Source organism: Baudoinia panamericana (genome assembly GCF_000338955.1).
Source record: "Baudoinia panamericana UAMH 10762 unplaced genomic scaffold BAUCOscaffold_7, whole genome shotgun sequence".
Lineage (NCBI taxonomy): Eukaryota > Fungi > Ascomycota > Dothideomycetes > Mycosphaerellales > Teratosphaeriaceae > Baudoinia > Baudoinia panamericana.
In genome coordinates, this window is record NW_006911263.1 from 1,222,849 (window position 1) to 1,247,133 (window position 24,285).

The 24,285-nt window shown below is 54.7% G+C and overlaps 11 protein-coding genes across 11 annotated transcripts; 4 read left to right on the forward strand and 7 right to left on the reverse strand.

The window, feature by feature from the left end:
- The first annotated feature begins 55 nt into the window (after positions 1 to 55).
- On the forward strand, positions 56 to 892 carry BAUCODRAFT_517403 (uncharacterized protein). The gene has a single exon (XM_007679120.1). It carries the CDS (start codon positions 145 to 147, stop codon positions 439 to 441), a length of 297 nt encoding a protein of 98 aa, XP_007677310.1. The 5' UTR covers positions 56 to 144; the 3' UTR covers positions 442 to 892.
- A 373-nt stretch (positions 893 to 1,265) lies between these two features.
- Positions 1,266 to 2,114, reverse strand: BAUCODRAFT_71696 (carbohydrate esterase family 5 protein; the record flags this gene model as incomplete). Its single annotated transcript, XM_007678804.1, has 4 exons — positions 1,266 to 1,691; positions 1,747 to 1,803; positions 1,861 to 1,961; positions 2,021 to 2,114. The coding sequence occupies 4 exons, from the start codon at positions 2,112 to 2,114 to the stop codon at positions 1,266 to 1,268; spliced, it is 678 nt and encodes a 225-aa protein (XP_007676994.1).
- Positions 2,115 to 3,149: 1,035 nt separating this feature from the next.
- On the reverse strand, positions 3,150 to 4,682 carry BAUCODRAFT_70825 (uncharacterized protein; the record flags this gene model as incomplete). Its single annotated transcript, XM_007678737.1, has 2 exons — positions 3,150 to 4,151; positions 4,239 to 4,682. 2 exons carry the CDS (start codon positions 4,680 to 4,682, stop codon positions 3,150 to 3,152), a joined length of 1,446 nt encoding a protein of 481 aa, XP_007676927.1.
- Positions 4,683 to 5,191: 509 nt separating this feature from the next.
- Positions 5,192 to 7,509, forward strand: BAUCODRAFT_148923 (uncharacterized protein; the record flags this gene model as incomplete). The annotated part of the gene is made up of 5 exons (XM_007679121.1): positions 5,192 to 5,203; positions 5,258 to 5,301; positions 5,366 to 5,575; positions 6,349 to 6,837; positions 6,891 to 7,509. The coding sequence occupies 5 exons, from the start codon at positions 5,192 to 5,194 to the stop codon at positions 7,507 to 7,509; spliced, it is 1,374 nt and encodes a 457-aa protein (XP_007677311.1).
- A 311-nt stretch (positions 7,510 to 7,820) lies between these two features.
- BAUCODRAFT_517221 (uncharacterized protein) lies at positions 7,821 to 9,195 on the reverse strand. The gene has a single exon (XM_007679122.1). It carries the CDS (start codon positions 8,951 to 8,953, stop codon positions 8,132 to 8,134), a length of 822 nt encoding a protein of 273 aa, XP_007677312.1. The 5' UTR covers positions 8,954 to 9,195; the 3' UTR covers positions 7,821 to 8,131.
- A 512-nt stretch (positions 9,196 to 9,707) lies between these two features.
- On the forward strand, positions 9,708 to 12,131 carry BAUCODRAFT_25037 (uncharacterized protein; the record flags this gene model as incomplete). The annotated part of the gene is made up of 1 exon (XM_007678561.1): positions 9,708 to 12,131. The coding sequence occupies one exon, from the start codon at positions 9,708 to 9,710 to the stop codon at positions 12,129 to 12,131; it is 2,424 nt and encodes an 807-aa protein (XP_007676751.1).
- A 1,192-nt stretch (positions 12,132 to 13,323) lies between these two features.
- BAUCODRAFT_71913 (uncharacterized protein) lies at positions 13,324 to 14,962 on the reverse strand (the record flags this gene model as incomplete). The annotated part of the gene is made up of 3 exons (XM_007678820.1): positions 13,324 to 14,471; positions 14,534 to 14,619; positions 14,673 to 14,962. The coding sequence occupies 3 exons, from the start codon at positions 14,960 to 14,962 to the stop codon at positions 13,324 to 13,326; spliced, it is 1,524 nt and encodes a 507-aa protein (XP_007677010.1).
- An 881-nt stretch (positions 14,963 to 15,843) lies between these two features.
- Positions 15,844 to 16,851, reverse strand: BAUCODRAFT_123373 (uncharacterized protein; the record flags this gene model as incomplete). The annotated part of the gene is made up of 2 exons (XM_007679123.1): positions 15,844 to 16,500; positions 16,564 to 16,851. 2 exons carry the CDS (start codon positions 16,849 to 16,851, stop codon positions 15,844 to 15,846), a joined length of 945 nt encoding a protein of 314 aa, XP_007677313.1.
- Positions 16,852 to 17,497: 646 nt separating this feature from the next.
- Positions 17,498 to 19,012, reverse strand: BAUCODRAFT_517472 (uncharacterized protein). Its single transcript, XM_007679124.1, has 3 exons — positions 18,987 to 19,012; positions 17,957 to 18,913; positions 17,498 to 17,897 (listed from the first exon to the last, which is right to left on the reverse strand). Exons 2-3 carry the CDS (start codon positions 18,845 to 18,847, stop codon positions 17,850 to 17,852), a joined length of 939 nt encoding a protein of 312 aa, XP_007677314.1. The 5' UTR covers positions 18,848 to 18,913; positions 18,987 to 19,012; the 3' UTR covers positions 17,498 to 17,849.
- Positions 19,013 to 19,235: 223 nt separating this feature from the next.
- BAUCODRAFT_71533 (uncharacterized protein) lies at positions 19,236 to 22,478 on the reverse strand (the record flags this gene model as incomplete). Its single annotated transcript, XM_007678789.1, has 2 exons — positions 19,236 to 19,373; positions 19,428 to 22,478. 2 exons carry the CDS (start codon positions 22,476 to 22,478, stop codon positions 19,236 to 19,238), a joined length of 3,189 nt encoding a protein of 1,062 aa, XP_007676979.1.
- Positions 22,479 to 22,928: 450 nt separating this feature from the next.
- BAUCODRAFT_517575 (uncharacterized protein) lies at positions 22,929 to 24,270 on the forward strand. Its single transcript, XM_007679125.1, has one exon. It carries the CDS (start codon positions 22,974 to 22,976, stop codon positions 23,910 to 23,912), a length of 939 nt encoding a protein of 312 aa, XP_007677315.1. The 5' UTR covers positions 22,929 to 22,973; the 3' UTR covers positions 23,913 to 24,270.
- Positions 24,271 to 24,285: the final 15 nt, after the last annotated feature.

The window sequence follows — 24,285 nt, forward strand, 5'->3', positions numbered from 1 at the left end:
GGAAACCCTCCCAGGCATACACCAATTGCCAAGCGCGACTGTCTACAACGCCTGGCCACATGAGCGCCTCACGATCAACAGCGATATTGCCTACGATGCAGTCGATCGCTAAGGTTGGTTAGGAAGTGTGCCAATTGCTGCGAGATGACGTTACTCGCAGATCACGGCGACCCTTGGTCCCAATATCCGCAGCCGTTGACCTGCATAAGCACAAACTCTATGCAATACCCCCGTCGCAGATGTCGCACCGGCGGAATAGCATGCCACAATGTCTGTCTGACACGCAGGTTCCAGCACGACAAGCAAGCACGAGACGAATGGCAGATGATGGCGCGCAACTTTCGAGCTAAACGCCGAGACGCTCAGCCGCCGCAACTTCAGACATGCATCAAGCGGCCTTCTCGCCGCGGCAAGTGCATCGCAGAGGCGTCTCGCGCGTAATGACTGATTGATCAACGCTGGTTTGTTGGAGATGAGCTATCTTTACTGTTTCACCACTTCTTCCACTACTCGAGCTGTTGGACGGTGGTGACTTTGCATTCTCGGTCATGCAGCGCTTCCTTCCCGTACACAATCGATCCAGCGATAGGTCCATCTGGTGTTGCGCAACTCGCCGCTTCACCCATCAGCGACGGTGTCAACGCGTTCCGCGTTCACGCCGACCGGCAAGATTTCTTGTGCAGACAAAGCACTAGTCCGGCCCGTCTCGGGGCCATTCTGCTTTCACGTCAGAAATGCGCAGTGGCTCCTAACCATTACTGTGGGTTTCAGCGTACACAATCGGCTGCGTAACTCGGAGATTGTTCGGCTGCGCTCAATCGGCCCGAGATGGTCGATTCTGACAGCAAGAGCTTCAATTTAAGCGAGAAAGAAGAATCAATAAGCGGTTCCTAAGGGGCCCGGCAAGCAGGGCAGACTATCCTCTTCGGACCTCACAATCCGAACGAGTACGGAATACACATCTGTCTCGTCTGGAGCTTTCCGTGTTAACGGTGTTCCATGGCCGTGGGCAGGCTGTTACGGACGGCTATACGCGTAGTAGGCTTTGCGGCTCGACTGGCCTGAAGTGGACGTATCTATGTACACCGATACAACGACGATCAGTACATTGTGTTGTCGGCCGAATGTTACAGAAGACTTAGGCTGTTACTGCAACTGGTGTGACTGTTCGCCACGGATGTGTGCTAACATGAATGGTAAGATACATCCAATTCCCTACCACTAGCCCTATCAATCTCCTCTGCCGTTCCTGCATGTCTATCTGCTCAAGAAGTGCCCTTAAGCTTGCCTTCCACGAATGTAGTCCCCAGATTCTGGACACTCGTTGACGATGGATAAGATAGATGCTGAGCGTTGATGCCATATCCATCTTTGGTGTCGCAGACGCCGTCCCCAAAAGCACAAACATCGAGCGTCTTGGACACCCAGTTGCTCGGGATGCCATTCGAGCCGTAAGCCGAAAGGCCGTTGACGTTGAGCGTCGTAGTGCCGCCGTTTGCATCAACATTGCACGCGAGGCCAGCTTTGTGCTCTGGGTTGCCGATCAGAAACACGCCGCGGACTGCGGTGAAAGCGGCGCCAGTGATTTTGGGGAGGGCGTTGACGGTCGCGGCAGCCCCCTGAGAGTAGCCTTCCAGGATGAAGCACATGTTCGGGTTAGAGGCAAGTCCCGAGTTGATGTGGTTGACGATCTGCATGTGGGCCTCAGTTACGCTTGTACGTCAGTGAGCGGTGAAAAGTACTTACATCTTGAGTACCGGCGGAGGAGTCTTGGTTGGAGCCTGCTGGGTAAACGGTGTCGTACTGCGTGGCGGTTTAGTATGCTTCGGTGTATGTTGAGTCAGTCATTGTATGCCGTACCTCAGTGCCTCCAGGAATCTGCGAGCGGATATTGGAGTTCATCGTACGGAAGCCGGCCGACGGGCCTTGGGCCTCGCCGGTGCCACGAGTATCGATGAGAGCTAGTAGCAGAGGTCAACAAACTGGTTGTCTCAGACAGTATGAGTTTCATATAGCATACTGTAGGCAGTACAGGCAGCCGCACGCTCTTCAATGGGAGCAGCAATGGCAGATAGTGCAAGGGCTAGGAGGGAGAATGTGCTGAAGAAGGCCATAGTGCAAGTTCTTGAAGGATTTCGAACCGTGAAAATGGTAGCTCAAAAGATCGTTTGTTCTTCGAGTGATGAACGGAAGGAGTCGAGGACACAGTGGTGATGTTGCTCGTACTTATACCAGGTCCTCTGCACACAGCAGGAATGTCTTCCAGCGACCTCCGAGGCATCAGCGCTTCTGTCCATGGCACTTCGGGTTGTAACGCATCGCGCTGAAACATGACCATTCCTAGTGTGTCGAATCATCATCTCAAGATCGTGTCACAAGTAGGCGGGTTAATCTATTAGGCGTGACAGCTTGGAATGTGCCCGTCACATGAGGCCACGCTGCATACGCCAACGCAGTATCTCAATGCAGGAACCTTGACTGGCGTCGAGTCTGTTCGCGTTGTAGATACTACGGAATGGAGAGGCCGAGGCAATTCGCCAGGTCTTGATCTTGTAAATCGTTGTCGACCCCAGTTCGAGGAGTGATCGGCAGTAGCTAGATGTATCAAAGGGACAGTTACAGCCGGAGAAGGAGACGGAGAGGGGGGCTTACCAGCGTTTTAACACATACATGCCTTCTCTAGAGCATTCAGCAAGTCTTACTTGTTCTGCAGGTGGGCGAGTGTGACCACAGTCGAGGTCCTGATTGCGAGTACAAAGCTCGTGAGAATGGCCATGGCTTTCGTTCGCCTATGAGGTAGACTTGATTCTGGATTGGTGTGCCAAACACGCGGTGAGCTCAAATTTGCCTTCGTGGAGATCATCGTTATGACCAAGGCTCCTCCCGACAGTAGGAGAGCTGAAAGCACCGGGTTAATATGATCTAGCGTGTTCCAGGTGTGAGTGCCCGTGTTTGGCATGAGCACCGGCGAAGTTAGAATGAACCGAGGCATAAATGACACCCTGAAACAGTCGTCCGTGCGATGGAACTAAAGACTCACCATATGGCAGCCAGTGTCGCACGATGCTCATCAAGACTCGCATAAGGTTTGTGCATATGAACGTCGCTGTTGGGTATCATGTCGCTGCTAAGTCTGGGATTCAATAGTACTAAGGTAATGCATCAGGCAATGCTTCCCGGCCATTGTCAGGCACTTCAATCCTCAGCATCGGAGGCTCTTTCTTTCTAGGACGTGTCTCTTGTCGCCATTCTTCGATCAGATGTTCCCTGACACCTGAACACCAGCGAAGAATAGCGTCCTCGAAATTTCGCCACGCCGTATCGTCAGGCTTGTCGTTGGCAATATGGGAGACCGGTACATCCAATTTGATCTCCCAGCGCAGCTCTGAGGCTTTGATCCAGTATCGCAAGTTCTCCGCCCTTCTGTACGGTTTGCTGACGTCGTTATGCCACGTTTTGATCAGATCGAAATGCTGCTTCGACCTTTTCACTAGCGTGTTATGTAGCTTGACCAGCCGCTGGCCGTCAGCGAGAGCGCGCAAGAAGTCATTCGGCAACGTTTCGGTTTCGCTGAACTCGGGCCATTGCGGCAAGGAGGGGTTTTCCTCATCGAAGGACCTCAAGAAAAGCCACTCTCGCTGTCGCTGGCGTCCCGTCCAACCACCATCTTGCTGCCAAGACCACAGCTCCCTCTCTGCGGCTTCCGCTTGCTCTTGTTGCTCTTCTCTCTTGAGAAGCTTGTCAATGCTCTCTATCCAAACGATAATGCCAGTCAGCTCGTCTAGTCGCATTCCGCCGCGGAAGTTGCGGCTTGCCATGCGCTTCAAGATCTCCAGGATCGCATACAAGTCTGCCCGAATTTGTCTTTCGGATCTAATTGCGTACAGCTTAGTCGGATGCTCGTGGGACGTGTAGTAATTCTTCGCAGCCCGTATCGCCAATGTGATGATGTCGAGGATATGCAGACCTTGGATTTCGTGGAAGCCGTCGGTCTCGTCTCCGGTTTGCTGCTTCTGCGACTCCTCAATGACTTTGCAGGCGTCCTGAAGCGCCTCCTTGAGCTCTCGCCTCAGTACGGGAAGGTCTGGCAAAGGCTCGGAGTAGGAAGGCCTGACCTTGTAGGTGCTTACCGTAGGCGGGAGCATTTGTGGCTCCGAACCAGACAGCCAGACGTCGCCCATATATGAGGTATCAGTCGGACTTCCGACAATGCTAACATCCATTCCAGACTCCGAAACGGCACAGCTAGATGTGCTATCGTACATCGACGGCGAGGAAGCACCGAGCTCATTTACACATAGTACAGCTGGCTCCAGATTCTCCTTGTTGCTAATGCTCCGCTTGCGCTCCGTATCCTTGGCGAGCTGAGCTCCTTTGCCATCAAGCAACCCTGTTCGAGCAAAGTAGTACTGCATGTGCGCAATAGATCCTAGGCTCATCACGCTATCTCTGTTGCGAGCGGAGTCCGCGAACGTGGTGCCCTGCGGTCGCACATATCCTCTTCTCCTGACAAATGAGGTGGCACCATCTGAGAGCCGCGACTGTCGTGACCGGATCGAAGAGTTTGATGTTGTTGAGCTTGAAGGCGTTGAGACTGAGCGGTCCAGCGATGGAACCGCATCGAGTGCCAAGGAAGGCGTAACACTTGGTGATGGCGAGTCTGGACGATGGACATCGAGCATTACAGTACTGCTTGGTGTGCTTGCTTCGGTCATGTTTGCCTTCGCGACCACGTCACACTCCATGGCTTCGTGAACGAGCAACGCCAACAACTCCAGGGCTTCCAGATTTGTTATTGAGCCACAGCATCCAGGAGAAGTTGTTGTTGTACTGCATGGAACTGTGAATGTGCACACTGTTGCAATGAGTGCATGGGCAAGGGCCTTTCATTTCCGTTGCAACGTCCCCGAAATTGAGGCCCGGCCAGGTCAACAAACGAAACTCAATCTACGCGCTCGGACGCGTTTGAGCAAAGATGAGGCTAAGGGACCGTTCCGATAGCCGGCCGACGTGCAGAACGCCACAACATTGCTCCAGCTCGCAGATCCAGTCTGAAAGCACCTGCGCACGATAGTCGAAAACAAAGCAGCTGTCACCTGAATTGTAAAAGTAAGTCAGCAAAGACGAGTCAAGCAAGGTACTCTGTCAGACTTAATCTTTTATGAGACGCTTCAGTGCATCCACTGCCACCATGTCGAAGAGAGTGAGCTCAACGAGACGTTGAAATAGCGTCTAGTGACGGCTGACATGCGTATAGATCTCATATAAGGTCGAGGGCGATGTCCAAGGAGTGAACTATCGGTAGGTGGCATCAAGCCTATCAGGCTTCCCAACATTGTCTTACAACTGATTGACTCTCGTTAAGCGCTTTCGCGGTGAAGCAGGCGACCAGCTTGAACGTCACAGGGCATGCGAGGAATGCTGACGACGGAACGGTTGAGGGCGAGGCTCAAGGCGAGCCAAGTGCTCTCGACAAGTTTGTACAGCATCTCCAGATGGGACCGTCCGAGGCAGATGTGAAGAAGGTCGACCACAAGGAGATTACTGTACGGGACGGCGAGAAAGGTTTCCAAAGGTGAGTGCGTTGTAGAGAATCCGTAGTGTTTGGGTATTGATTGACGAGTGTAGGCTTTGAGCACCGCCGAGGTGCAATGGCATGTCAATGGATCGCATATTGCCGGGATGATGCGGGTCGGCATGCTGACTGCGTCAATTTTACCGTCTATGTTGCGGAACGCCTCGTCGTGGTAGGGACGCCATCGTCGTTGAAGAATACGGCGAGCGCGTGATCGGGTAAACGGAACAACTCGGAGCGGGGTGTTTATGCCTCAGTTCTCCAAAACAGTACAACCTCATTTGCTCGTTCAGCTTTCGAACACTTGGGTAAAGCGATATACCTTATACAGATGAATGGTGATCGTCACGTTGCTGCATGCGATGCGACATGACCCACATTTGCCTGCTGTTTGCCAATGTCGAGTATCATCGCAGCGTCAAGTCTAGGCTCAGCTCGCCCATGCCGTCGGAGGGGGCTGACACTTTCGCAGCCGGATGATTCGCTTCGCCGATGGCGGAAGCGGCTCCCTATTGGCTAGCGGATATCCCGCGACCTAAGCGAGCCGCGTTTAGAGTCATTGTTCGCAGCTTCACAACATGTGCGGCGCCGGTATCAGGCGTAGACCGAACACGAATGCGAGGTCCATGTGACTGCTCTCATGCTTGAGCACACTTTCCATGTAGGTCCATTGGTATATAGTGTAATTCTCGCTCACCCGCTCCGTACCCACCATCTCTTTGTTATTCAACCTCCCCGAAACGATAACAACCCCACCATCTCACCTCTGCCAGCAACAGCTACACCAGCAACATGATGAACTGCACTCGAGGCATCACAGCAAACGCCTTCACAAAGCAGTCCGCTGGACAAGCCCTCAGATCCCTGAATGGCAAGATAAACATTGCCGCCTCTCGGCCGGCGTTCATCCATCTACAGCAACAATGTTCGCCACCACGGAGGCAGTTCAGCACGACCAAAGTGATGGGCATCAAGGAATTCTTTCCAGCACCAGATGCACCTAACATCAAACTTACCGAACCTGCATGGCCCCATCCGGTCTACAGCCAGGAGCAGATGGAGGCCGTGGCCATAGCTCACCGTCAAGCAAAGACATGGTCAGACTGGTTTGCCCTTTCCGCAATGAGGTTTCTGCGCTTCGGCCTGGACGTGGCGTCCGGCTATAAGCCCGACAAACACACGAAAGATGTGGCCGCGGCGAAGAAGAACCCGCAGACGGGCGTGGTCAAGAGCGCCATGACTGAGCGACAATGGATGATCCGGTACGCCAGTTATTGGGAACGAACCCAACAGCAGCAGGCTGACAAACCTACAGGTTCATCTTCCTCGAGAGCGTGGCAGGGGTTCCAGGCATGGTCGCTGGCATGCTCCGCCACCTACACTCCATGCGCCGCATGAAGCGAGACAACGGTTGGATCGAGACCCTTCTCGAGGAGTCCTACAACGAGAGAATGCACCTCTTAACCTTCATGAAGATGGCCGAGCCCGGCTGGTTCTTGCGGCTCATGGTTCTCGGCGCCCAAGGCGTCTTCTTCAACGGCATGTTCCTCTTCTACCTCGTCTCCCCCAAAACCTGCCACCGCTTCGTGGGCTATCTGGAAGAAGAGGCCGTTTACACTTACTCCCGCGTGCTGTCGGACATCGACGCCGGCAAGCTACCCATGTTCTCTCAAATGCAGGCGCCCGATATTGCGGTGAAGTACTGGAACATGCCGGAAGATCACCGATCAATGCGGGACTTGATCCTGTACATCAGGGCTGACGAATCGAAGCACCGCGAGGTGAATCACACGCTCGGCAATCTGGATCAAAAGAACGATCCCAACCCGTACAACAGCAAGTACAAGGATGAGAGCCAGCCACATCCGGTGAAGGATATAGCATTCCAGAATCCAACAGGCTGGGAGAGAGAGGATGTGATTGGTAAGCAGTAAAAGATGGCTGGTGTTTCATGAGTCGTTCAAGCGGGCGTTAGGTTCTCTACTCCGATAGCAGGGCTGTGGAGCAGTTGAGAGCGAAGGATAATGACCGTTTCTGGTGCACAGTCGAAGGCCTACAGGTCTCCGATTGCGGGAGAATCTTCTGCGAGACTCTCGGCTAGCACCTCTGTGCACAACACGACAATGTCATTGTTGATTACAGTTACGTAGACAGCACCGACATCACTGTACGACGGATTCAGATACTCCCACATCTGCACTTCCTGGCCGCTTCTCTTCACTGACGTCTTATAGCCATTGACCACGATCCTGGTGCTATAAGTGCCACGAAACGCGCTTATCTTGCCATCATTGGCGGGATGTTGTCGGTGAGCCCGCGGTTCTTTTCACAGCGAAGTGCACCACATTTGATCGGTCACAAAGCCTCGCTCCGGCATCGTCAAGAACACCCATTCGTAGCCACCGCTCAATGCAGTGATGGTCATCATTCTCGGCACCGTGGGCCAGATTGTCCAGGTAACAGTGCAGCATGCTTCAGGTAGGGCTTCAGCAAGCGCCAGCCGTACTGTGTCGGCGATACCACTACAGGCAGTGCAGGCACGCATTTTGAGTACAATCAGCGCCATATCTGGTAGCTGTTCGATTGCAAAAGACTTTCGTGGGGCCGGGCGAAGAGCACATTTGCGATCTCATTTAACCCTCGCCAGTCGTTCTCCGGATGCGATCGCGGCGTGTCTCGAGACAGCAAGCTGCCAGCTGCCACGTCGCCCTTCAGTAGAGGCTGACCATACGGCAGGCATGAGTGGTAGCCAACAACAACCGCGTCACCGTTTGCGTCGAGGCAGATATTGTCCGGACAAATGTCGTTGTGCGCCAGTCCGAGCGAATGCAGATGCTTGATTCCAGCTTCGACGTTGTCCACAATTCGGTAGGCTTCGTCGGTGGGCAATCGTCCAGCATGGGCGTCCAGGTGCTCGCTTAGGTTGCACTTGTATTCGTTGAGGCAGACTTTGGTGATGCGGCCACCATTAACGACACAACCATGGTAGCTTACTACGTTAGGATGTGGGACTTCCCGTAACTGCTCCAGTACGGAGACTTCCCTCAGGAAGCATTCTGCTACGATGCTTCTGCCGTCCTGGCAATCTTCCCACGCGAAGCTTGGCGTTTTCAGATAGTGCTTAGGTAGGTGGAAGGCTGGAGCTTTGGTGAAGTGGCCCGGAAAGACTGGAAAGATACACTCCGGCTGCACGGGTTCGAGACAATCGAGAAGCTCCTCGTCATTGATGTCTTCTACCGCCTTGTCGATTCTCCCCGCAAACGGCCTGTCGGAGACGAGGGCAGTCACAGAGGCGTGAGCGTAGCGGGATGGCTCAGCGTCCTCATCCCAAACAGCCCGGACCGAGTAACGCCAGCCGTCGTCCGTCTCGAAGTCCATCAATCTGCGGTAATGGTTCGCATAACAACGCCACTGACGGTAGCTGAAGCACGTGTGTGTATAGTGACCTGGCGATGTAGCGGCAGATCTGAAAGGGTGCAGTAGCGCCTTCTCGATGCAGCGGCAAAGGGAAGGCTTTCCCCGAACCAATGAATGCTGCAACGGCTCCTCTACGGACCACGGCGCCTCACCAACGGCAACGGGTAGGAGATCGCGTGGGGTTCCCAATCTGTGACTCTTCTTTTCGATCTTCGACTGTTGTTTGACACCCGAACACGCAAGCTCACTGACGACCCATTGGCGCCTAGAAGTTTCATTGATTGCGCTTGGTGCCCTTCGCGGGGCTACAAGGCTGCCTGCAACGCTCTCGTACTCGACACATTGAGAGTTTGGAAAGTCTAGAGACGGCCTGCCAATCGGTCGGGTGCAGCATCGTCAAGCAATGCTGTGGTCTACATACAGTTGGTGTGCTCGATAGCCGCCAATGGCGACCTTCAACTACCAACGCTCCGCAAGTCGACCATACTACAACGCTGAGAGCAATGCAGAGCATCAACTTCCGACTGGTCCATGCAACTTCCGTGATCTCAGCATCGGCACGCGAGCACCGACTTGTGGGTGTAAGAGCTTCTGGCTGAATGGCAGCCATCACGGCGCGCAGAGCGGTGACATGGACAAGGCCTGGTGCTACTGCGGCCATCATGCTTGTTTCCACAGTTCTCCAAGCCAACGGCGAAGTCCGCCGAGCGCTTCAATGGCTGCTGATGCTCTAGCTCCTGGTAGCTCGAATGGAATGCGCAGTATCTCTCAAGCTGCCAACTTCCCACATGAAGGGCAGGCACACCAACTGCAGCCGGCAGGGCTTGGAATACGGCCCAGCTCCTCAGCCCAGACACAGTCGATCGACACAAGGCTTTGGACCGCGCTGAACGACTTCGCTCGCAAGCAGGATGATGGTACTGCGTCCACAAGGACATCCGACCTCCCAAGCACTGCGTGTCCAAGTATCTCTGGCGAACCAAGGCTCAGCTCAGGCCGCATGTTGTTCGATAGCACAGCTCTGCCTTCCATGGCACCGCCCATCATCATCCCTCCTTCAGGAGTTGGCACCTTAGCACCAGCAATGGAGGACTACAGTGCGACGGAGATCGCCACTCCGAGCTTGAATGGAACGCCGGACCTTCGAGCATTTGCAGTTACTGCAACACGTGCTCCACCGGATGCGCCTGAGGCTCGACACGATGTGACCTCTGCGACGGCTCAACCGGCGGTCATCGTTGCGGGGGCACCTACGCCGATCGACGATGCGCGTACGGCAGTTCTCCGGGGCTCAGCTACCAATCTATCTATCCACGAAATGCGCAACATGCTTCAGACCCTCAGTCGCCGAGTAGAGGTGCTGGAAAGCCAGTCGTTTGCGCATGTTGCGCCAGAAGACGTGCACGACAGGTTTGAGCATCACAGCGTACGACTTTCGGACCTAGAGCAATGGCAAAGAGACACTGATACCTTCACTAACCATTCACCGCTCCATGGTCCGAGCAATAGCAAGCGTAGACGTCTCAGCTGCAAAGAAGATGCGTCGGTTGAATCGGATGAGTCGTTCGACAGCGCTGCCGCGGCGCAGACCGAGGCTGCAGTTCTGGCGACTATCGCAGTTAATGCTGAAACCGGTCCACGTATTGACGCGCTTGAAGGCCGTATATCAGATCTAGAGAACGCAGCACTGCCTTCCTTCGCGCGTCCATGGCATGTTCAGGTGGTCCTGCTCCCGTGGGGTCGCAATCTCCGTGGCATTTGGTTCTCAGCCTGTGACGCGACACAGCACTCGCTGAAGAGCTCAACGCAGGCTTCCGACGAGTGGCTCGGGCCCGAGTCTGCCCCAAGACTGTCTTTTCAAGCTTCAAGCAGTCATGCATGGACAACTGAATCTATCGAAGCTTGGGCCGCTGATGCGCATGAGTGGCTGAGCCCAAAGGCCTGCGGTCCGTCAGGAACAGTCTTCAAGCGCCTAGCCAGTCGCGGTCTGGTCCAAGATATCACACTGACGTCCGCATCATCACAACACATCATCGATGCAATCTCTACAGCACTCAATGCCGATTCTCTAGGCGAGGATATGCAGTCTCCGGAGAGTGTAAAGTACCAGGCACTTGGTGAACGCTTTGTTCCCCTCAGGAAGGTTCGGAAGTCATCACGCTTACGCTTCCTAAGCCCGGCGGAGATGGTGACATCCGCAACCTGGACGGCTGGTTGGCTAGACTCTAGTGTGTGCATGAAGGTTACCGATGGACAACGACGGCTGTACGTCACCACCCCAGAAGCGTACACTCAGCGTGGCACACAAGGATCGACGTGGCCAGGGCTGCGAAGGCTTCCGATCTACGACGCCCATCCAGACGAGCAAGCTGCACAGGCCACGAATGCTGTCATAGAGGCTTGCTGGACCTACAACGACCGTCTAGACCAGGCATCAAGCGCTGCAGCCTCTTTCGCAATGTCGCACGAATCACGTTGGAATACGCACAGTCAACTGTCTCCGGATGCTTACAATGGGAGCGAGCCTACTGCAAGTGACCGACCAGACGTTCATCAACATTCGGTTGGCCATCATCGGGCTGTCTCAATGCCCTCTTCTGCATCCATAGTGGCCGGCAACAAAGCGTCTCTGCCGAAACGCCGTGTCGCATCCTTCAATCTCGCCGCACCCGCTCAGTTCATTGTGAATCAGAAGGCGCTAGATGGTGAAGCTGCTGGAAGATCTGAGGCCGTGCCAGTTGGCCAAATCCTGACGCCAGGCGCAAACAAACGGCGCCGGACCTCAATCACGCCAGAAGCAGAGCGCAGGGGAGTCGGGTTCACCCCACGCATGTCTCGCGAGCCGCCTTCACCGTACACCTCTGAGCACGTGGGCGACGCTCAGAGCCAGCTCGCTGCCAGCCGCAAGCGTGGAACCACACCTTCTGCATATGCAACACCGCACAGCAACAATACATATATTGGACGACCGGACTTTAGCGGCGAGGATGGAGACACTGAGGCAGATACGGTGTTGGATGTGCCACCGACTGATCAAGGGGATGATGAGTGGCATGGCGTCGATACAGGTGCGGACCCGGATGGGCACTCGATTGGAGACGACAGCGTCATGGATGAGGCTGGGACGACAGCTCAATAAGTATGGTTGCGTGTCTTGGTGCATTCGGAAACGGGCAGCAGGTTGATATCTAGCGTTGGCGCATATGGTGGTCGTATATGAGATGGATATTTGACGAGCACGACGCTCCGTGGCATCGGCGGTGATTGCCGCCTTGTACAATGAATCTCTGATCAGTGTAGCATAGCTAACAGCACACGCAAAACAGACTCCAATCTTAAGAGCTTAAGATCTCTAATGCACCCTCCCCTTCTGTTTACCATAACGCGTTCTCGCATGAGCTAACCCGACATATGTTCAGACGACTAGACCTCCTCTAGGCCGGTTTCAGCACCAATCATCCTGCGTGGTTTGAGGTTCAAGGCATAATCAGCATCTAGGACTGCAGAGAGGCCAACCTGCATCATCAGCTCGCAAAGGACTTGCCGGGACGCCTTTGATATACCGCCTTGGAGATCGAAACCAGGCTTGACCGCCTCCTGTAGTTACGTCCTCCTTCACACCAGCTTTAGTCTTCGATCAAGCGACAGCTCGATCCTGGCAAACGACGCGGACACTGCAGGCCTCGGCGAGCAGATCTACAATATTCCCAAGCAAGCGCGAGGTACGCGCTCGTGGACGTTCGGAAGGCTACTGATCAAACCTTAGCCGACGCCGCAGCCTCCTCTCCCACTGAGCTGGGCTTTAAGATCCTAGTGCTGTACGACAATCTTCCCGTTGAGAGTCAACGACAGTATGTCGCGATGCTTCGTTGGACGAACCTACCCGGGCAGAGGTACTTGCGTTCCAAGCTGAAGAGCCAAATCGGCGGCAGGCGCTCGGACGGGCCTGCTGCAGAACATAGCATAGCACATTTACGTACATGAAGGTCATCCAGTCGAAGCGCAAGTGGGAGAATGGGATGGCGTGCTCTCGTTAATGATTGACACAGAGCCAGGGGTTCCCAACATGCTGCAACTATGAAACGCAGCGTACGAGAGCTGCGGCTGAGCGTGCATACCCCTTGCTAGCACCAGTTCTGTTCGGAGCAGTGAGTGGCATGTAACGCGGGCAAGCGATGCGTAGCCGCCACCACCAAGAAGAGGATTATGTTAGACTAAGGGCGTCAACCGTGCCGCAGCCACGAGGCCAGCAACGAACTTGTAGTGTTAGTAGTGGGTATTCATGAGTCTACTCCCTTCATTCTGGTCGTGCCTATCGTTTCTACGTAAGCTCACTGCTTCTCACCCTTGATAAAAGCTACGTAAACGCCCTGCGCCGGTTGCAGCACAATATCTGTCTTCATCATCGGAAACTCGTCTGTCCGGCACTCGATGCGCTCAAAACTCTGTAGGAGCCTGACAAGCGTATACGCCAACTCGGTAAGCGCAAACTGCTGACCAATGCAGATCCTAGGTCCGCCGTTGAAAGGGATGTACGTCCAGCTCTTCGGCGTCCAACCATCCCATCTTTCGGGTACGAAGGATAGATAGTCCGGGAAACCGGCGGATGCTGGAGGGTAGATGTCCTCTCTTCGATGCAGGATTAGGGTTGAGTAGCCGACCGGAGTGTCCTTGAGGACGCCGATGGGCTCGTCGCCATTCGGACCCCCCCCGTGGGGGAGCGTGGTGTCGCGCAACGCTACGCGGACGTTGTAGGGTACGACTGGGTAGAGTCGGAGTATTTCATTGAGGGTATGCTGCAGGTAGCGCATACTCTTGAGATCGTCGTAAGTGGGCGGCTTGTCCAGGCCGGAGTGGCTGATGATCTCTTGTCGCAGCTTTTGCACCACCTGAGGGTGCCGAGAAAGCTCGTAAGTAAGCCAGGACATCGTGACGGCTGTTGTGTCTCGACCAGCGAGCAAAACAGCTATAAGCTGATCACGCAGGACTTGGCGATCCCGTGTGTAACTTGCCAGTGCGTGCAGGAAGGTGTAGCCTTCATCACTCTTGGTCATCTTCTCCAGCTCGTCTGGCGGAAGCTGTAGCGCACGATCAATATACGTATCTACGAAGCGGTTTAGAACCTTTAAGCCTGCGTGGAACTTCTTCCTTGGCACCCAGTTCTGCATAGGCCCGGCTCGAGCGATGATGCTCTGAATGTGTTGGACCTCGGTAAACGCTGCAGCGAATTCGCTTTGCCCGTTGTGCAGACTGTCGACACTGCTGCCAAGAAGGAAGTCTGTGGCTGCGTCAAGCGTGTATCGGAAAAAGAGGTCATCAGCGCGGACGGTTGCACCGTTGTGGCTGCCAGCCAACAGCGGTATCAAGACCTTGGTGTGCTTTTCGAAGGTGAGTAAGTCTGAGAGGCGGTCTTTGATGAACTGTGGGCGGAGTAGACTGCGGGAATCGTGCCAGCGCTCGCCGTCTGTTGTGAAGATGCCTGCGATGCAATCAGCATAACCGATACTGGTGACCGAGTCTCGACACGGCTTCTGGACTTACTGAGGCCGAGGAAATCCTTCCACTCCTCCCTAAACCGTTCACCCTTGCCATAGTCCTGAAACTGCGTGGCAAGGATGGCTTTGATGCTGATCCGACTATCAGCATATCGGTTACGGAGGGTTCGGTGACATTTACCTACTTTTCTTCGTCTGCTGTGAAGATGATCCTCGCCCCTGCGGTTATAGCTTCCACGGTGTACGGCAGGTTCTTGTTACCGCATTTACCGAACAGAGCCCACCACCACTCATGGTTGCGGTGGTGAGAGAAATACCAAATGGCCTGAAACAGTAGTCCGATGTTCCAGGGGGACCAAGTTCGTCTGCTGGGTGCCCTCTTGCCTAAAGCATCGAGTTTACGCTCAAGTGTGACAGCGCTGAGAACGATCTGTGTGTAATAGATTGTTGCCGCTGCTGCGAGTCCGTAAATCATGTATTGATGGACATTGTGTCTCAAGCTGTAGATGAAAGCTAATATCGCTACGTATAGCAAGGTGGGCGTCCACGTACGATCGAAGAAAGTGGCGAGCATCTTGCCTCCAACTTACCCAAGTGATGCAGTATCTTGGAACGACGGGGACTGACACCTACAGAGGGAAGCGCAAGTCAAGCAAACTTATAAGCTTATTGTCGTAGTACAGGCATGCTCCACTGCACCAGTTTTTTGTATGACGGAGCAGATGCCACGGATGTGAAGTCTCCGGGAGCTCCTCGCGAGGCACACTGCAAGCAAGGGTTTTGCATGGGAGCCGAGGCGATTAGGGTCGTTTATTACAGCTATCAATACTGGGTCGCCTGCTGTGAATGGTAAGCTCGCGCATGCTGTAACCAATGACATGTCGTCGCTCGCAGTCGTATAGGTGAGGAATAGGACTACGGTTTTGCTCTGCCCACGGTGCAACCGCAACGCAACTTGGCATCTGCTCGTACCCGTACAGACGGCTGACGACACGGCTTTTCATCTGGATCAGGCGAGACTTTCTCATCTTCCATTAATATACAGGTCTAACCAGCCGCCAGCGCCTCTCGCTCAGTGTATTAATCTCGCAGCTGGCGCATGCTACCTTTCAGCAACAGTCGTCGCAGAAGGTTGATTGATCTTCTTCCCCAGCCGCTTTCGAACGCCTGCGCTCCCACGGCCTTACAGTAAAAATGCTCGTTTCCGTGTGCTCCAAATGCTCCACCCATGCTTGTCCATCCCACCTTTGGGCCAGCTCGCAGAACTTCGAGCACTAAACGTTCTCTGGATACTAAGCACACCGCAGCGTGTGATCGCGCCAGAGTCCACGCGCTTGCCAAGTGGATTCGGTACTGCTATCGCTCTTGATATCCATTCACCTCCGGCTTCATGCTTACCAAGAAATCCCGCGTCATCTCAAAGCTGAGCCAACTACTCGCCATACTCGGCGCGACCTTGAGCAAGTTCGGGTACAATCCCTTGTACAAGCCTCGAACACCCTCTTGCGCGACAATGACGCGTATCGCATCCCATATACTCTTGTACTGGTAGCCCATGCCGGACATGGTGTTGATTTGAAATCTTCGTCTCAGGACGTCGAAAGGGTATGTGCACGTCTGAGCCAATGCTCCGCTGATGGCACCTGCCGCCAGTTTGCCGACAGGACCCGGGTTCGAGGAACCGTCTGGCGTGAAATACTCGCGCACAGACTCGTAGATCATGAAGTTCAGGCCGACGTAGGGCGCGACACCTGCCACGGTCGGCAGGATACCGCGGTACAGCGCCCCGAAACCGCCTTCGGTTTTGTACATTTGGACAAGCGTCTCCCACATCCCGGGTAGCTTCTTGCCGGCTTCCCGCTTTAGATTTTGGAAGGAGGCGGATTGGATGCTGAGGCGCGTGCGTACGATGTCGAGGGGATAAGTGAAGGTTACGGATGTAATGCCCGCCAGGGCACCGCAGAGTAAGCGGCGTTGGGGCGATAGTGCGTCACCGGGTGAGGCTTCGAAGTACTGTTCGTCGTCGTAAGTTTATGCTTACGTCGCATGTCTGTATTTCCACAGGTCTTGACTCACCGGCTTGTAGAGGTTGTAGCTGCCGAACTGCACCGCACTGTAAGGCACAATGCGTATGCAGTTCACGCCATTACCGGCCATCATCCCTCTGAAGCCCTCTTCCCGCCATATCTTCGCCAACGCTTTGGGTACACTCATCTTGTACTCTGTGTTCTGCGTCTGCACCTGCAGCAGGATCTTCAACCGCTCCAGCGGACTGACTACCGTTCTCGACACCGCGCCAGCTACACCTCCTGCTATGAAGGATGCCACCACAGCCTGGGAGACCCAACTACGGAGGCCGAGCATGGCTGGCGACTGCGGCGCGGGTTGGTCGGCCATATTGGGCTGTGATCGCGTCGTGAGAGGGTTCGTTGGTGAGGTTGCGGTCGATACTGAGGAAGAGATGGTGTGGCTGGCGCTCATCATAGGCTTGATTGCGCCTCTCGTGGCTTCATTTGCGCTAGTTGCAGTAGCCGTGTGTAACGCGGGATTCGGAGTGCCTGTCCGGGCGCTGTATTGCGTGTGGTGGGTGCTCGTGTGAGGTTATGGCAGAAGGTTTGCAGGGCGTTCATCAATGGCAAAGTCCGTTTGCAGGGAATTATTCGATGCGCTTTTGGTAGAGTAGAGTGAGGATTGCTTCACTTCCTTCTGGCGTGCTGATCCACAGCAGACGCCTTGGTGGTGATGGCTACTGCAGTTGGTAGGTCGTGTGTCGACAATGGCCTCGAATGACTGGTTCGACCGAATGGCCGTGACTTTACTACGTGAAACTGCCCGGTTGTCTCCGTATGTCCGGGGTAGCGTGTCGCAATCAATGCTAGACGGTAGAATGCCCGGCAGCTTCTCTACCACTTCGTCAAGTCTTTACACCTCACTCACTGCTCGAAGGGGGTAGTAGCAGGTCTAGGAAGGTAGGGACGGCAGATGCTTAGGAGCTGATTTGGAGAGCGACTATGCACCACCAGTCGCACCAGTCTGTCCCGATCATAGTTTGCCTCAAGCCAGCGGCGTTGCCCCCTGCCGAGCGCCTCACTATTCGCTGAATGGCGACGTCGCCATGTGCACAGCCAGTCATGTAAACAAAACGCTCAGCATGGTGCTGACGGGCATACGAAGGAGGTGATATACGGTAATGTTTGGAACGTGCAGTAATGATTAGGTACTGATATAACGCTCAACCTGCTCACGGCAATGAACCTCATACGGGTGCGCGTCCTCGTGCCATTCGCGCAACACAATGCCGACACCAGGATTGAGACCAACACGCAACAGACAACTGTCGAACTCTGCCGCCGTCTCTCCATTCAATGCTTGGACTTGCCCGGCGACTTCGATCGTGCGCGCCCACCAGCCTGTGAAAATGTCAGTAAACTGTCGTCATCTCTACTGCGCTTGTTCCGGAGAACCATACACCAACGTAATGCGAAGCAGCTTCCATCGCCTCACCCATTCTGTTGCCGACCATGTCCATGCCGCTCTTGAGGGACTCCGAGACGTTCTTGACGACGCCCTCGGGCTCGTGAGAGTGGTGGCGAGGATGGTGGTCAGAATGACCGTGAGACTTTTCCTTACCAGCCGGAGTGTGCTCCCTGGACCCGGGCTTGCTCGCCGGAGGCTTGGATGATGAGCGTCCGGATGAGCCTTGCTTGCCAGCCTTGCCATGATGGTCATGGTCGTCGTGATGGTCGTGCTTGTCGTGCTTGCCTTGCTTACCCACTGGCGGCTTAGAGGAAGACCGTCCGAGCCCGCCAGTAGAGGACGATCCCTTGCTCACCTTGCATTTAGACTGAGTCGAGGCAGGCCGTTTGTCCGGCTTGGGCTTGTCGTGAGAGTGGCTCCCGGGCGGGTTTCGGAAGGTCCTCATTGGGGCCATCCGCCCAAGGCAGTCCGCCATGCGCAAAACCTCGTCACTAGACGGGAACAGTTCTTTAAGAGTATGCTTCTTCTTCGCGGCATGCTCATCATCATCGGCATGATCCGCGTCGACGGCATGCTTCTTCGGCGCCGCCTTCTTAGCACCAGCAGCCTTCTTGGTAGTGGTCGCGGCGGCCGGCTTCTTCGGCGTGGCCTTCTTCTCTGGGGTGGCTTTCTTCTTCGGGCTGGCCTTCTTAGTCACGCGCCCAGTGGTAACCTTCTTAGTGGAACCCTTCGGTCGGCCAGGACTTGCTCGCTTCTTCTTCGTGTTCGCCTCCGCAGCAACAGCCTTTGCTTCTTCTTGGGCCCCTTTGGCAGCCTGTTTCGCAGCCGCCTGAATGCGTTTACTGCGTGGCCGTTCAGGGGTGGTAGGTCGCTTCGGCGCCATCTTCGTTCTTGAACCTTCCGGCGTCGAGCTGGTTGCGCAAGGAATATGGCAGGGAGTGGGCTTCACCTGCGCAGCGTTAGCGACGTTGTCCTTGAAGGGTGCACAGCCAGCGACGGCTAGCTTCAGACAGCGAGCCTACTGTGCGGCGTGCTTACGCGACGCTTGCGAGATGAACGTTTGCAGCGCAGATGGAAGTTCAAGAGAAACCGAACAACAACCATGTATTCGTGTATCGTCTATAAGTGGTACTGGCGCACATGACTTCATCTAAACTTCTGTTGACCGTGTCAACAAAGAATGCGTCCCGAGCACTGCATTCCACAACACAAGGACGCCCGCTGTCAGGGTCTGCGCCATACGCCTCGCTTCGTTTCGAACCATCTTACACTTACTGTCGTCTGACCTTCGCCATTCGTGCGTTCATGAACGCGAAAAAGCTTACCGGCGATGCGGAGATGCCCATAGTGTAGATGAACCGGCTGGCAAGGAAAGAGCCGAAGATGGCGCGGAGATAGTTGTCCGGTATCTGTCGTGTTCGTTAGCACAATCCTTCGTACCGCTAAATCTGATGAACACTCACCCGTTCGAGCATCTTGTCGAGTCCAATCTCAGTCAACAGTGAGTTCGGCAGCGCATCCATCAAGACGCTCTTCCGCAGCTCAATATCGTCCCACAGTGAAGTGGACTGCAGCTCCTCGTCCATCTTCGTGATCGCGGTACTCAGTCGATCACTGAGGATACTCCTCGCTACGCCCGTCTCCTCGTGCTCTCTCCAGATCGCTTCGAACTCCAACCGCGCATTCTCCTGGATTGTAGCCTGCACTTGCCGCACGTAATCCTGGTAGAACTGCGGCACCGTGCCGTCAGACTGCACGCACATATGCGATAAGAAGCTCTCATCATCAAATGACAGCGATGCAAGCACCTCCAGCGAAGAAGAAGTGACGCCGCCCTTGTTGGCAGACGCATCCTTGAATACTATGCAGCCTGCCTTTTCCAGGCGCAGCTTGGCTTCTTGTGTGATGAAGAGGTTGGCACCTTCGACGATGTACGGAATTGTCGCCTTGCCTTTGCTGATCAATCGGCTTGCACTGCTGAAGTCAATAGACTCCGGTCGGCCACCGCATGGCACGAACACATCGTAATGCTCCGTATCGCGGAGATGGAAAGTGTTGCGGAACGTGGTGCCGTTGTTGACAATCTCGCCGGACGGCAGCGTAGCATTCGTCTCTTCTACGAGCACTCGATAGCCTTCGGGCGAAAGCAGCTTGATGTCGAAGTGGTTGATCATTTTGCGCTCCTTCGCCAAGCGCAGCAGTTCCTTGCGGTCAAGCCCATTAGGGTCGACCAAGACTCCCGCGCCGTCAACGATAGCGCAATACTTCTCCTGACCCAGCAGGATTTCATTCGACCCGAGATCGCCATCTGGTCCGCCAGTCTGCAGCTTTCGCACCTGCGTCTGGTCGAGGTTGAGTTTACGATAGATGCCAAGCACGTATTCGCGGACGGATAATGTGGTCATGCCGTACGTATCATGTGGTATGCCCCCAAGCTTCGGCGATTTGCCTGTGAAGAACGACTTCCACCAAGGCGCGCCTCTTACTCGGGCATGCTCGGTCGCCCAGTTCACCAAGTCTGCGGTATTCTCATCCGGACCCATGAACAAGATTTCCTCCTTGCCGTGCAGATCCACGATCGGATCTTTGATGCCAGGCGAAGTAGGCGGGAGGAGCAGATCCATGATGCTGTCAATGTATTTTTCAAACGCTACCCTCGCCATATCCTGATGCTGGATGTCGAGTAGGATCACACCCTTGCTACCACCTTCCGGAATATCTTTGTTCTTGCGTTGCTGAGTGTTTGCAAGGTTGTAGTTCTCATCAAACAGCGAGCGCGCGTTGATGGCATACGCTTCGCGACTCCTAGACTTCACGATGCGAATGCCACCGCGTGCAATGTCCCTGAAGCGGAGATGGAAGCCTCTAAACTCCGAGCTAATGACCAGAAACATGCCATATAGCGCCTGCGGGTACTCTTCGGTGGGCAGAAAGCTTGGGTTGAGTCGGAAGCTGAGCGCGACCTTTGTGGGCGTGTAGAAGTTCGTCTTCAAGACAGCCTTGTTGAAGATGCGGAAAGCGGACATGACCATAGTATGGTGCTCGTTGATGGTCGCTTTAGAGATCATATCCTTGAGCTCTTCGTCCGTGAGCACGCGATCTACCTTCATGCGCAGGTAGGACAGAGTCGGCAGGAAGTCGTCTTGCTCGCCTCGGGTCTGGACGTAGTGAGCGTTCGCGAACGACAAGTAGAGCGACCGGATAAGGTCGGGATACTGATTGATGATCTCCAGAATGTAGTCGGCGGTGAAGGTCTCGGTACGCAGACGCTTCTTCAGTTTCGAAAGAAGTTCCGCGTGGACCTGGTTGCTGATATCTAGGAGCGAAGTGAGAGTGTTGTACTCGTTGCCAAGACGGTTAAGGAAGTGCTGCGTGAAGACCCAGACACAGTGGGCATAGATGGCTTCCTGTAGGGATAGCCTGCCTTTGGCGAAATGCGACTGGAGCCTATTCTGCGGAATGCAGTATAGCAGCGACACTTCCTTCATGATCTGATGAATTGATGCTTCGATTGGCGGGTGGTTCGTCCCCGCCTGCGGTGCCGGCCGCAGGTATATGGAGAGGATGGTGATGCCGTTGCTGAATTGTTCAACGTACTTTCGGGAGGAGGTGAGGCCGTAGTAGTGGTACAGATCGCTCAAAGCGGTGAACAGTCCAAGCGCAGAGCCCTGCTTGAAGCCTACGACGAGCCGCTTTTCCCTTGAGCCTTCGACATCGTACATGTCAATGACGGGCCCGGTACGCGACACCACCGAATCCATGACACGCTGGTACAAAGCTCTAGTGTTTGGTGTGGTCTTCTGCAAGAAGCGAGAATCACCAAGCACTTCGATGCTGGTTTCGAGCGGATCTGGATCCTTGTTCTTGAAGCTGGTGTGATATACGAAGTAGCACCGTAACGCATGGTCTCCTCCACCAGGCAGCTTACTTGGGGAGCGGAACGTCTCCACTCGGTAGGAGTTGAGGCCTCTGCTGCCATCCAAATACTTCTCTTCCAGTCTCGCTTCGAAGCCTGAGCCATCCGCCGGCGAAGCACCTGGCACAGAAGTGTCTATGTAGACAGCATGGTCGCTGGCCTCCTTGTCAAGCCTGATTTCAAGCTTCTTGTCGTCCCGAGCATACGCGGCAACCTTTGCTGCATACAAAGAGTGGATGTGGCTCACAATAGCCTCCACAGTCTCCGTGCTGAAGTACATGTCGTCGATGCCAAGCTCGTTGTAGAACCACTCGACTTCATCTTCCACCAAGTCAGAGGGCAGGAAGCCCTTCTCGTCAACCTGCGCAACGACATCTTCCATCTGCTTCTGTTTGCCCTCGAACTTCGGAGCCACATAGCCAGAGCCGGTCTCATGGAGCGTATGCGAATGCTGCGGCGGCGCCCCCGGTACACTCAGATGCGTTGGCTGTGGTGATGGTTGGCGCCCTGGCGTCCGCACCACCCGTTCCAGAAGCTTGTTGTGCGGTGCGCCGCCATTGGCGACGTCAAGCGAACCATTGGGCTGATCCGAGGCCATGGCTTTCGTCCAACGTTACTCAGTAGATCCTGTCGTACCGCGCTGTTGGCCACGAGGGTCACCTTTACTGGAGTATATAGCCAGACGAAGACGTCGCGCGAGCGACTTAAGAAGAGATAGGAGAGCTCAGCACTGCCCTGTTCGAGGCTGAAACCTGCTGCTCGTACTCAGCTTACGGCTGGTTTCGATAGGCGTGGCTTATCAGCCTGAAAATGCACACTCGAGCAAGCAGCTGGACTGGACGGCGTCGTACAGCGGTGCGCTAGATATGCCTAGGCAGGCCAAGCGTTTTACATTGAGGCTTTTTCAACCTCTCCATTCTATTCACAGCGGTGTCGGTTCGTATGCAGGAACAGAGAGCTAGCTGGTCGATCATGGTGGCTGCGGAAGAAGCCGAGTGGGGTCATGTGTGGCTTCAGACCATTGTCCACCTCATGTTACAGGCTTGTAGGTCAAGCCTAATGATGACAACCACAATCAGGATCGTGGAGTAGCATGTTGCCAATGGCTCCATCGGGATTGCTTGAGCTGCCGGCAGAGCTCAGAGCCCGCATCTACGTCGATGCTTTCCAGTTTGACAGGACACTGTGCCGTCCCGTCAGAGCAGAGGCATGGCGAGACTTCACTGGCTACGTTACCAATCTGTCTCTCCTCACGACCTGCAAGCTCATCTACAGGGAATCTAAGGATGTATTTTACGACATCAACAAGTTCGAAATCTCGTACAACCATCTCTGCACATGTGAGAATCAATTCCCCTTTCCTACGCTGAACGAGCGCATGCGGGATATTACCATCTCCGGGTACTTACCCAGGATCGATCAAGAACGACCATGCAGACTGTGCCGATTCACAGATCGTGGTTCAGGACTATTCGATTACCTATCCACTCTACCGCGTCTCAAAAGCGTTGACGTCCTTTTCGAACACGAAACCGACTGGGACTCGGGCATCCTCTATCGCATCATTCATTATCAGAACTGCGCACTGGAAGCCCCGAAGATCGGCGTACTGAGAGTCAAGGGACTGCCTTTCCAATTACGATTGCTCTTATCGACCCTCTATCTGGCGTGGCACCATCTTGCTGGCGACCCAGACCAGGGATCGGTCGGCTCCAAGCGCTACCCTGGTGAGCGATCGACCCGCCACGCGCTTGAGTATCTGCAGTTCGAGGCTAACACCTACGACCGCACCGCTCAATCTCTACTGCGATTCTTTCTGCCGATAGATGTAGACAACCCATCCGCGAGCGTCCTGCGCTTCAAAGGTCTTCCGGACGAACTGAGGCGCCGTGCGGATTTCACGATCGAGCTGGCTGCCGAGTTGAACGCCATCTTCAGCGATGGTGGCGGGTCGGAAACCATCCGATGGACGGAGATCGATGGGATGATGTACAACGGCCGGTGGTCTTTCAGCGACGAGGAGGACGGATAGACGCCTCCTTGAGTTCCCCACGACAACATACAACACTGTTCCGTGCGTAGATGTGGTTGCTTGGGCCCCGAGGAGCACAGCGCCACATACGTGAGCGGACGTAGACCATGAGGAAACTTTTCCAGTATCAACCGTGTTATGCTTTCGACATCTCTCCCAGCGCTCCTTATACGTACATGACTGTTGCAGCAGCTTCACCATGTCTACCAGGCCATATTTACCAAGCTCTGGGACGTCATTTACCGGCTCTGCCAAAAAGTAGTGCGTGGCGGTGTTACACGTGCGTCCCTACCTACATATACACAGTCTTAGGTGCCCCAGTCGTACCAAACGCCTCGCTTCAAACAAATACATATACATTTCAGGTCTCATC